The following is a 13,402-nucleotide window of genomic DNA, read 5'->3' on the forward strand; positions in this document are numbered from 1 at the left end:
AATTTAGGGCACTTTTTAGGACACCCACTTCACATAATAATGGAACCACTTCACTCCCAGGAAATCCACTTGAAGTGAAGTGGCTGTCCTAAAAGTGAAGTGATTGCCTTTGTTAAGTGAAGTGGGTGTCCTAAAAAGTGCCCTAAATTCAATTCTTTAGTGACCTAACTTTGCCTAAGTTGAATTATAATTCCCCATTGTAATAGGGTATTAACTCTTAGGTTGATTTGTCCTTCTTAGGACCTTTTCAGTTTACAGAAATATAATTATATCCCTACATAATGTTATGAGTTCGGCAGACAGCTGAATCCATATTTGTCTTTGGGTAAATTTATGTTGTACATGAATTATTTTTGAATTACTGAACAAGGGATCAACATTTTAGCTATGGAGGGCAGCATATTAATTTTTTAACGGTTATCAGTGTGATAAGTAAGCTTCAACGACACGACTGCTGCCGTCTACCGTGTGATAGACAGCATGCAGAGACTAGTGGAATACAAGCTAAATCAATGACTAAGAATATTTGATAAGAGATACCAGTACAATGAACAGCCTTCTTTGTTGAAGGCATATATCTATAATGACACTACACCTTCACCATACATTTTATTCATGCAGGTATTTTATCGCTCACCTAAGCAAACCAATAGGTTTGGTTTTCCCAACCCACACACCCATCAAGGTCCTATCACCAGCGTGAAGCTTGACCAGTATCACATCGTATCAGGGAGTCGGGATGGTTATGCTATGGTTTGGAGTACACAGGGGACAATTACAAAATGCATTAGTGCTCTCAGACATCCAAAGTAAGTCCATTGGGCTATACCAGTTGAAGTCCATACTCCCCTAATGGAAGACATGACCTTAATCTCCTACACAGGGAGTGTGAATTTCAAATGATGTCACCCATTCAGGTAATCCCATTTGAAATTCACACTCCTTGTGTAGAATGTTCAGGTCATGTCTTCCATAGGGGTGTGTGGACTTCAACTTGTATATCCCATTTGAGCAAAACTTTTGAGTAAGTTTCACCTCTTCTAAGGGGTGACTTTGAAATCCTTTTTGCTCTGTTGTACTGTATAAAGCAGGGATGTAAATCTTCAGGAAATTTCCTGATGTCAGGAAAGTTTGCTTGGATCTTTCCTGTACAAATTATCGGGAAATGCACATTTTCAGGAAATGTTAAAGCGGTTTCAGGAAATTATGTCAATGCTTGTTTTCATCCCTGATAAAGAGTAAATAAATCAAGTGTGGTAATCATGCAGTTCAGATGATCAGGGTTGTCAAACCCGCAATTTGGTAGCCCAAAAAATAGGCGACTTTTGAAGATCTTCCCTGCGACTTACAAACATTTCGGTTTTCATAGAAACCCAATGGTTTAAAAAAAAAAAGGGCCACTATTCAATATTGGCTCCTGGGACTTAAGGTAGTATCTTGTCCCATAGAAACTAATGGTTATGAGAAAAATTCGATTATTTGACCTGTAGTTTGTTGTGAATTTTTTGGCAAACTGCACCTGATGAAGTTGCTCACATGATAAGCTATAGGCCCTAACTGTATTAAGAGGTTCAAATTAATGATTTTGAGAAACTCTGTAGGATTCCTGCATTTAGTGTAGCAGCTTAGACCTCCCAGGACAAGGTTTTTAACTTTTTCCATGTAGGTCTCGATTGCGGACGACATGTTTCAATTTGTTTTTAAATACAACAAATTCAGAATTGAACATTTCGATTACCATATTTGGAATCAAGATGAAAAGTGTATTAAAATGAGTACAAACAAGCCTAGTATTGGTTCAGTAGTTCTTGAGATAGCTCTTGATATCTTGAGTAAATATTTCAAAACATTCAAAATTTTGAAAATTAAGTTATTATCCTCTTCTGAGGGTTTATTCCATGTCTAAATCATGCGCAATTTTGCACTTACACTTTCTGTACAACTGAAATAAGTTGTTGTACAAAGCAAATCTCTTGCCACTACACCAGGGAGCGTTGGGCTGCCAAGGTTGAAAATAATAATCTATAAAGCTTTTTGGAATAAATTGCATGTTATCTACAGTACATGTATATTATAGAAAGACTGAATGCGATGTCGCATTTGGTAAACAATGGCACAGCCTAAATGATTCTATAACAGGTCATGTGATTGGTTCCTACAATTGCCCATTATCCAATCATGCTATATTGATGATTTTTTTTCAGGGAGGTTTTGTGTGTAGACATATCTTATCTTCGTCTCATCACTGGTTGTGAAGATGGCAAGCTACGTGTTTGGAACATGTTAAGTGGTGATTGCTTGCGTGTACTTAGAGGCAACAGTAGATCTGATCCTATAGATGCAATATACCCATGTGGAAACAGGTAGGTTTTGTACAATCAAAGATACTATGCTATAATGGAAGACAGATAAAAAAGACTAGTTTGAGTCTGACGTCATCTGTCAATCAAACTCAAGCACGGTTTAGTTTAGCGATTAGTTGTTTGGTTATTAAAAACTTCCGTCAGGCAATGGAATTTGGGAAGCTGTACAGATAAATCGTGGATGTTTACAATCTAAGTGCGGATAGGTCTGCGTCAGATTCAGCTGTATAACTGGCCTAGTTGATGCGATCTGATTGTGATGATTCAATATGGCAGCGAAATTTCAGTGCTCTGAATCCTTCCAAGACCTGGAAAAAGGTGCTATATAAATCCAAAATTATTATTACCCTGACCATTTTTTGTAGATGGCTCAAAATTAGACGACCTTTGAAGGTTACTTCCAAAACTTGCTTAGTCTATTACCATGTTTCTCATTTAATTGCTGAATGCTGATGACATACTCATGTTACTAGCTCTCTAACCGAAACCCCACATGATCTTATACTCTGATTGCCTAATATTGTGCACCCTCTTTATTGATAGGCAAATTTCTTTTGTGAAACTATACCGGTAGTTCTGGTTAGATACATAAAAGCATTCAGAACAAATCGGAAATGAGTGATTTGCTTAATTTAGTATCAGAAACTGCTTTTAAATAGAACAACATGCCAACCAACTCAACTGCTTTCTGCATTGTTACAAGCAGATAGGAATTGATAATTGTTTTTTTTTTACATTAAGTGCAAGAAATCACTCGCAGGGACAATCCATAAAGATTTATGCATACAAGTATCTTCATATTTTTACATATGTACAGATATTGAAATAAATTTTGTCTTTTCAGCATTGTGTTGTTGACAGTCAACAATTTTCTGGTACTCAACTTTGAAGAGGTCCAATGGGATTACACCCAAGAGGAGAAGATTGAATTATTACGCTACAAGAACCACTACGGTGATGCTCCACTACGAAAACACAAATATGCGTACGTGAGGGCACAACGCAGCGAGCGAGCTGGAACAGCCAATCCTAAAATCATCCACCACAGGGCTATACAAAGTGCACCTAGTGAGCGTAGTGCATCGTCACGCCAGCGGCAGTTACCCCATAGCACTCGAACCCTAAGCGCTCGTAATATACGTTCTGCTAAACAAACGCAAAAACATGTAGTTAATGTACAGTTGACAAAGAATTTGAAAGGCAGCATTTATCATAATGTGCAAGGGACTCAACCTGAAGAATACGATGAGAGTATGAGGGCTGGTATTGCACAGACTTTGGTCATATCGAGAGGTAAAGGTCTTGCATCTTTTACGGCAGGTTCTAGACCTCCAACCGCTGCTACGCATAAACCTACTTATAGGAATATGATATCAGGAACGCAAAATCTTAGGCCACATACAGCAGGAGTGGTACGAATAGTCGATAGCAGGCCAACTACAGCAAAAACACGCCCTATGTCATCTGGGACAATACAATCAAATCACAGGCATACTCCTGGATCTAGACCCCCTTCTGGTAAAGTAAGGCATTCTTCCATTACCTCGGAAGCCCAATTGCAAACATTGGGTGTTGTGAATCCAAGAAGCAATGGACCTTTGGCAAGCTCAAGACCGCCAACTGGCATCATGAAATGCAGCATCACTATGCCATCGGAGACATCACGTCCAGCAACAGCTGGAACCTTGAAGAGTCATATTGGTAAGAGGACAAAGTTCCAACTGCCAATGCGAGGTCATAGTGCACCTGTTCGTCGTCAAGCTACAGATGCGCTGTCTTTGTCTGAAGCCAAAGCGTTGATGATGTCTCAAAGACGAACCAAGAATGACCCCATCCCAAGAGATAAGCTTCTGTTGACTATAAACTGTATTGAAAGTGCAAAACTAAACACAGGGTTGGTTAATAATACAGCAGCAAACTGTCTTGAGATTGACTACAAGCCTTTGCCTACAGAGTCCAATAACTACACACAGATTCAGAATCGCAATAACAGTGCAAGATCCAGGACATCTGATGCAGGATCAGTAGGGAGGACTGCGTCAAAAGCAAAACCTTCTGAAGTAGTTACTAGACAAACTATGGTGACGCCATTAGAGGTCAAGAGCCATGAGGTCAGAGGTCAGGAAAGTTTACATCCTAAAACAATCCATTCATCAATTCCGAGAGGAACTGTAATGAGACCACAGAGTGCACATACCATAGTTACTGATCAAGAGACTGTTAAAGATTCGATGCTGAGGCCGCCGTCTCGGAGTTCTTTAAGAAGAAGCCAAAGTACAGGTGCGTTGCCATCAAGCAATAATAATAACAACACAAATCCATACATCCACGTACCAGCTAGAAAGAAGAAGACCCACGGTTGGTCGACATCGCACACAGAAGCTGTGGTAATGGTCCCCATGTTTATGCATGGTGCCAGTCGGATTGAACCAAATCAACCGGAACGATCCACCTCAAAAACTAGGATCTCAATGCCTCAGCGGAAAGTGGAAGATCCATTGGGACCCAGAGAGGATTTTCAAATCAGAACAAGACAGCAAACGCAAGATTATTTGACGTATGTAACTGGATTACAGGCTAAGTATGAGAAGGATAAGAAGATGGCAGCGGAGCGTAAACAACAGCAAATGTGGAAGGCAAAAGCTTCAGGGAAGCTGATATATGGTACCGGTGCAAAGGCACGAGTCATCGCACCTGAAATTGGGGAGTGAATTACATCACATGGAGATGCTGGTTAAACAGTTTGACCCATATGTGTGGCAGAACTGGATGTAGAACACGGTTTTACAGGACTGCCACAGTACACAATTCTTGAAACAGTTCTTGGTTTTCTACATTCATACTATGTATTGTGGGATGGTTTCAAACCCCAACTGCTGGTCATCTGCCGGCATCCTGGCAGAACCGTTGATCGTCCCTGGTTTCTACTGTTTTGATCAATAGAACAAGGTTTTAACTGCCTGATGGCTGGCAGTTGAGTTTTGAAGCCATACCTATAACTGCATGCAGTGACCTTAATTCAGTATATTTTGGTAATTGCAGCAGAAATGACTGAAATATACAGCCAATTTAGGGAACAACCCAAAAGTTTGATGAAGTCCTATAAATGAAAGTCCTTTCATTAGAAGGCTAACCCCCTCCCCTCTAACGTAAGTGTCAAATATTGAAAATTCCAACCCAAATTCATAGGATACAGACAGGGCCCTCGCTATGGTGGATGGGGTTGTGGAGGGGTTGCGACTATGCTAGGATATTGATCACATTATGGAAGATTAAGAAACAAATATTCTATTTTATTTTAAAACATTTTTCTTCATACCTTTTTTGGCACGAAAAAAAATGGACTTGCAAGTTGCAGGTTGCGAGCACTGCACTCTACATTGATTTGAAATCATTTTGAAGCAACCACTGTAAAATGTCAATATCGTATTTCAGAAAGTACTAATATTTTTAAATTATATATTAAATCCTTAAAACGATCAACTTTGACCGATGTTTTAACTACTTTTTTACAAACGTAATTGTACTTTCTGACCCGCATCCCTCCCTAACGAATGGACTTTTGTTTATAGGACTTCATCAAACTTTTGGGTTGTTCCCTTAATGTAAAGTATGAACACACCAAAATCAAAAATGTTTGTAATGTTTATAACATTTTAAAACATTTTTGTGCTTGCTGGGTTGTAGGCCTACCCTGGAATTGTCTATCTGTGCACATAAAATGATTAAGTGAAATATAAGCCTACCTGTAATAGTTTCAGCACTCAAATGTGTACATCCATATCAAAGGATGCACTTGAATCGGCTGCTACATGTGTCTCACATAATAGCTAGGAATGAATACCAGACTCATTTCAAGTGGAGGTCACTTCAAATCATTCCCAAGTCACATGGTTTAAGAATACAGAGAACATTCCTTAACCATGTCACTTGGGGATTATTTGAAGTGACCTCCACTTGAATTGAGTCTGTTCTGTATTCCTAGCTATTATATGAAATGAGACACATGTAGCATCCACAAGTGCATCGCTTTTGATATGGATGTACACAAATGTAGATATTTACAAATGTAGTAAATGTTCTGTATTTATATTTTCCTGGCCTTGAATTTGTGGAAATTGTTTGCAGAAGGCAAAAAGAATCTTTATATTCTTTTGTGTGTAAATATTAGCATGTATAGAGAAGACTTTATATTTTCCTGATCTTTTTTTGTAAATATGTGTTTTGATTATGTATAAATTGACTAGGCAAAGCAAATGTTTTATTAATTTAAATAGAGAATGAAGCAATATGATGGCTGAACTTAATTCTTATGATCTCTTGTTATATATCGTTGTGGGGTGGACACCCCATACAGACAAATTTAAATTACTATTTAAAACTGTCCCTTTATAGGGTATGGAATACAGTGTCACTCACGACTTAGAGTCATCCTCATTTGAAATAAAATTCTGTCCTCCAGGAGGCATCTGTAGGGCAATTCACATGACAATGCAATAAACAGGTGATAGGTAAGAATGGTTGGGGAATCAACTAGAGACCTGTCCCTCTGTCATCTTAGAATTGTCCCCCCAACATGGCTGCCATTTCAATGTTATACTGGGGGGGGCTCCGGTTGGTTTATTGCATGGGGTCTTAAATAACTCATGGAGGGCAATTCCCCAAGTATGGGTGCCATCCAATTAAGGCAAAAATTGGCCTGCACTGACTGTAAAAATAATTGGTACCGTACTGACGACAGTATAGTCCCCACTTCAAGTAAATTTTTCAAAAAAATTCCAGAAATTGTAAAAAAAAATTGGTTTGGAGTGTCCATGGTCCTAGAGCTAAATGCTAGGATCATTTGTTGTCCATTGACACTCCAAAACCAGTAAATAAATAAATTTGAGTAAAGTCCCACCCCCTAATTTTGACAAATTTTCACCTAAAAAAGGGGTGGACTATACTGAAGTCAGTATGGTATTAATATCACATGTGTTGTTTGAATAATACCAAGAGATGTGGTCATGAACGTTTTTATAAGATGTCTGTCTTTCGTCAATATGCAGTAATCATGGTAGTTCATAAACTATACAATTTGTTTGGATGGTCACAATGTTTTTAACAAATTAAGAGCAAGATATTTGAATTTATACAAATCCAAAAATTTGGGTTGAAAATTGCAGTATTGTAACCCTGGCCCCCGCACTCCGTGCATCCGCGGGTATTCATGCTTGTTGGTGAACTTTAAAAACACCCCCTTTTGCATCTCATTTCGTGAAGTTTTTAGGGGAAAAACACCTCCTTTTTTTAGCGATTTCGCGAATTATTTGCCCTTCGACAATACCCCTATTTTCGTTAAAACGCGAACGATATTTCTAATATACCCTTTTCTGGCAGAAACGTGTAGGCTGCTCGATGAAAATACCCTTTTTTTCCAATTTTGCGAACACGTGGTTTGAAAAAACACCCCTTTTTTGTGTGTTTCGCGAATCGCGTTTCTTCATCTGAAAACACCCCTTATTACGCGAAATTTTCGACGAGCATGAATACCTGCGGATGCACGGAGTGCGGGGGCCGGGATTGTAACTAACAAAATTATCTGCATATTCCTTTTATTGCTCTTAATTTCCACAAGACCGCAAATAAGGTCATCAGGATTGTTGGTAATAAAGATATTTGAAGGTTTCTTTTACAAATCAAAAATTTGGGTTGATGTTAAGTACCTCAATGACAGTTTCATGCTAAGACTTAACACTTTCTCAAATTTACTGACAAATTCCTGCACATTGTTGGTTGCTTCCGGATAGAGCTGGCGTAGATGGCGCTGTTAGGACTTGGGCGTAACAACCAATTTGAGAAAGTACTAAGTCTTGTCTTAGCACAAAACTGTCATTGAGGTACTTAACATCAACCCAAATTTTTGGATTTGCATAAAGAAACCTTCAAATATCTATTTTACCAACAATCCAGATGAACTTATTTGCGGTCTTGCAGAAATTAAGAGCACTAAAAGGAATATGCAGAGAATTTTGTTAGTTACAATGTACATTATAATACTGCAATTTTCAACCAAACAATCATAATCTGGAAGATAACAATTAGTCTTCCAATGGTTAGAGGTTAATGACTGCGCATCAGTTGTTTTGAGGGTATTGTGAAATATCTAAACATTGTGCTTTGGAACCGAGGGATATTCCGAGGTCCAAAGCACAATGTTTAGATATTTCACAATACCGAAAAAATAACTGATAAAAGTCATTAACCTCATTCATAATCACTTTTCACTTTTTTCACAATTTTATCTGTCGTTTACCCTGTAAAAAATCGATTAGCCCATTAAGGAAATACCGCTAGCGACCAATCACACTAGCACGCAATCATGCGATGTCCAAATACGGCGCCAGCGTCCGTAAATTGTTCAAACGCGTAACACGCCACGTAACGCGGTCATTGTAGAGCGTACTTTTAGCTACGGCACGAGACACGGTCATTATACTTTTTCAATGACCTGCATTTGCGTCCGCGTATTTAAAAGTTATTCTCTGTGATTGGATCGCACTTGCTGCGTATATTAATGAGGTTATGAATAGCTATTAAACTACAGCTAACAAAATTCTTCACATATTTGTATGAATTTCAACATTTATAATTGATTAACCTTATCAAAAGTTGTGACCAGTCAAACAATTGGACTTTCTTTTTGTGCAACATTTTAATATGTGACATGATCAAGGGGAATGAGTCACATGTCGACCCTGGTCGAAAATGAGTTTAACATTTGTTTCTAAAGAGGACAATTAGAGCTTTCAGAAACTGAAAACCCCATGTTGATATGACTTTTCTTTGCGAAGTTACGTCAATTTATCAATCGCTGAAAACAATATAAAACAAAAGAATTTAAACACTTTCTTTGCCAATATCTCAAAATCAATATTAGCGAAATCCAACTCATTCCCCTTGATTGTGTCACATATAAACATGTCAATGAAATGCACATTGTGAACAATCTATACAGAATACAATTATTGAATGTAGTATTGGTAAATCCATTAATGATGTACTATTATTTTTTCCTGAGGGGGAGCAGCTTTCAAGGGGGAAAATTTTGATTGACACCCCCCAGCTATGCCATTGCGTGTCTTTGAATTGGACCACTCTCTTGTTAATTGTTAATGTAATAATAATAATGTATAAATTAAAATGTCTTTGGTAAAGTGTTCCATCTAAAATAAGCTTATATTCTAATGGAAGCATTGTATTGCCGTCCAAAAACTCTGTATTCTAATGAAAGCACTGAATTGAAAAAATGTTCCGTCCAAAAAGCTTAAATTCATGTAAGCTCTTTATGAATACAAGTCGTACCTTAATTCTAGTGTCAAAGAAATGTCTTTGGTAACGTGTTCAATCCAAAATAAAGCCTGTGTTCTAATGGAAGCATTGTATTTCTGTCCATTAACTTTGGTATGTATTCTAATGAAAGCACTGAATTGAAAAAAATGTTCCGTCCAAAAAAGCTTGTATTCATAAAGAGCTTACATGAATTTAAGTCATACCCTAATTCTAGTGTCAAAGAAATGTCTTTGGTAAAGTGTTCCATTCAAAATAAAGCCTGTGTTCTAATGGAAGCATTTTATTGCCGTCCATAAACTTTGGTATGTATTCTAATGAAAGTACTGAATTGAAAAAATGTTCCGTCCAAAAAAGCTTGTATTCATAAAGAGATTACATAAATTTAAAAGTTGTACCCTAATTCTAGCGTCATGAAAAAAAGGCTAACTTTTTGGAACTAACAAAATCAATATTAGAGGGATTGCGATTTCCAGACGTACGTATTGAATGCCTGTGTGATCTATTCAAAATCCCGTCACAGGAGAGTGATTTTGAATAGATTGCATAGGCGTTTGATATGTACGTTTAGAAATCATAACAACAGACTGTTATTCTAATTGGCCAATTATGTGTCAAAGAAGCGATTGGCGCAGGGCGCTGGCATCAAAGCCAGGCATAAGCCGCTCATTAACAGGGCGTACACGTCAATCAAGAGCAAGAGAGTGCCGTACTTCTCTTATTTATCAAACACTTTGGGTACAGTCTTGGCACCATTAATTGTTCTTCTTGAATGAGGATTTCAAATATTGTTGGTACTTATTTTACAAGTGGTGTCTTGGCTCTTGGGTGTTTTTTGTACAGGTAACACAGTTGGATTGAGGGGATAGCACCAAAAATATCTGAAATCCTCATTTAATTTTATTAAAGAAAATCTTTGTGCCAAGATTGTACCCAAACAAATTGAAACACCAGCAATGGCGACACTTTCAAGTGAACTATTATTTATTGGGTTTCCAAAATGGTTGAATGGAGAGTTTGTGGAAAGTAGTTTGCAATCAAGATGTAATGATACTGCAATATAAATATTAGTTGCAATAAAAAGATTTGAAACCTGAAACAGTGTAACAGCTTGTGTTATTGTAATCAAGAAGTTGTATTATTTGTTAAACACTACAATAATATTGTTATGAATTCCGCAGACGGGCTAATCCGGATTAGGCTTTTGGTAAATTCATGTCACGCATGGATTATTTTTGAATTAGAGAACAAGGGATCAATGCTTTACCTATAGAGGGCAGCATATAAATTTTTTAACGGTTATCATCTTGGGCCATAATAATCGGATAATATTGTTATGAATTCGACAGAGAGCCGAATCCGGCTTTTGGTAAATTCATGTTACGCATGCATTATTTTTGAATTAGAGAACAAGGGATCAATGCTTTACCTATAGAGGGCAGCATATCAATTTTTAATGGTTATCATCGTAGGCCATACTGCAGTGCACCGTTAGCTAACCATGCATGCCGCCCTCTTTTGAGTATTTATTTTGCTGTTATCATCTGATCTCTGTCAAAGAAATGATATGCTGCCCTCTATTATTTAAAGCATTGATCCCTTGTTCTCTAATTAAAAAATAATGCATGCGTAACATGAATTTACCAAAAACCGAATCCGGATTCGGCTCTCTGCCAAATTCATAACGATATTATCTGAAACGAAGCTTATCGAGGAAAAGACGACTAAAACAACCATATTCCTGGATTATAAATGTAACAGGTCACATCAAAAGGGTAGAAAGGAAAAATCATATTTTATAAAACATTTGTTTGGCCAAAAAAAATGATGTTTGCGTGCCCTCAACCGACTGACCCTAATTTTGGAAATCGGAAAAAGGTTTTTTTCTATTTACTGTATAAAAGAATACCGATCCTATTTTTGGAAATTCCTGAAAAAGTTTCTGCATCCTGATGATGTAAAAAAATGTATTTTAGAGCTTGTGTTCAACATTTTAGTTGTTTTGTAATGTTAGTTGATTCATTTTGACACCAAAATTGTCTGTTTTTTCATATTTTGAGTCTTAATTAATACAAACAGTAGAGTTTGCTAGTAAAGGAAAAAAAAAAACCAAAAAGAAATCCCGACCGACCGACCCAGTTTTGAAAATTCATTTGAGGCCAAGCAAACAATTTTTTTATTGGCCTTGTGTTAAGAATTTCATCAGCTTTATTTTGAGATATCACTATAGTTAAAATTGATCATTTATCAAAATTCACATTTTAATAAAATAAGTCACAATTTCTTTTTATTATCTTTACTTTTTCATGCATAATTTTATCCATATTGTAAAATGCAGTTTGCTGCTAAGTCATCTTTTGATGTGTCTTAGGCTGCGTTCACATAGAAGTATACTGTATATGGTATTCGCTATACGCTATTCGAACAGGCGAGTTAAAATCAGTTTGCCAATTTTAAAACTGAACCTTCGTCTAATCAAATGCTTGTAACTACACTTCTTGAGATCACATTGCATTCAACGAGGTGTCATAATGTGCAGAATTAGATAGTGCATCTATTAAAAACAAGAAATTTACCTATGGTTTGGTTTTAAAATTAGGACGGTATACACCGGGGGGAGGTACTCAGTAAAAATGACCATACGGGGACGTGCTGCAAACATGGGTAGCATTTTCAGCCTTCTGGTATATCATTGACCCCTTTTTCAAAGCCTATTTTGGTATATGAATGGGTCCTTTTTTCAAAAATTTTCTCAATTTTTTCGGAAAACAGCCCAATTTTTCCATAATCTAGCCAAAATTTTCCCAAAATTTTTTAAAACTAAGACAATTTTGGTTAAATTCGGCCGAAAATTTTGACTTTTGGTATATCAATGGGTCCAAATTTCTTGAAAAATTGGTATATTTATGGGTCCACTTCCAAAATCTCAGCGGCACGTCCCTACCAAAACCAAACTTGAGTACCTCCCTGGGATATACGCTGAACTAAAATCAAACACGCACGATTTCCACTATACTATACTATACGCAGGCGGCGGATGACATGATCGAGCCGGCAGCTCGTGAAACCGCCCGGCCGTATGGCATTTTCCATATACTAGGTTAGCTTTGTGGGGTTCATTATCGAACCCCCAACGGTTTTAGCTTGTATTTATGTTATTTATCAACATAGGCCTATTTGTTTGTGATATTTCAAGCGTTTTAAAATTTCAAAATAATCCCATTCAATTACACGGTTGACGATGAAAATTTACTGAATTTAGGGACTGCACGTCATACACCACCTGACTATACGCAGGTATCGGCCTCTTCAAATGTGTCCTCTTATGTGACCCAGTACTATGAAATTACCTTGCTCGATTTAAGCTATACGCGTGCACCTGCAAAAACGTGCACCGTATACCCGAATAGTATACTTCTATGTGATCGCAGCCTTATGACAAGAATTCCACAGAATTGACTGAAAGTGAAGACAAAATTCAATTTTAATTATTATAGTCTGGTATTTATTGCAAATAATGTGTTAACTTTGACATTTCATAATTTAATACATTGCATAATAAAATACTATTTAACAATAATAATGATACTTGCAAAGTAGGCCCTACAAATCACAAGACATAATTATGAAAAATAAACAACATAATTGGCAAGATTTAGTACATATCTTGAAAGCAGAGGAGTAATTTCAACTTTTTAGGCACTAGCCAG

At 37.1% G+C, this 13,402-nt stretch overlaps 1 protein-coding gene across 2 annotated transcripts in view; it reads left to right on the forward strand.

Moving 5' to 3' along the window:
• The window catches only part of LOC140165064 (F-box and WD repeat domain containing protein 10B-like), a 31,664-nt gene extending 25,535 nt beyond the window's left edge, over positions 1-6,129 (forward strand). For both annotated transcript variants that reach the window (XM_072188484.1, XM_072188485.1), the window contains 3 exons: positions 622-809; positions 2,205-2,363; positions 3,208-6,129. In XM_072188484.1, the coding sequence (XP_072044585.1) occupies positions 622-809; positions 2,205-2,363; positions 3,208-5,074 (2,214 nt within the window). In that variant the 3' untranslated portion in view covers positions 5,075-6,129. The remainder of the gene's footprint in view (positions 1-621; positions 810-2,204; positions 2,364-3,207) is intronic.
• The last annotated feature ends 7,273 nt before the right edge of the window (positions 6,130-13,402 follow it).

This window comes from Amphiura filiformis, chromosome 11 (genome assembly GCF_039555335.1).
Source record: "Amphiura filiformis chromosome 11, Afil_fr2py, whole genome shotgun sequence".
In the NCBI taxonomy this organism is placed as follows: Eukaryota; Metazoa; Echinodermata; class Ophiuroidea; order Amphilepidida; family Amphiuridae; genus Amphiura; species Amphiura filiformis.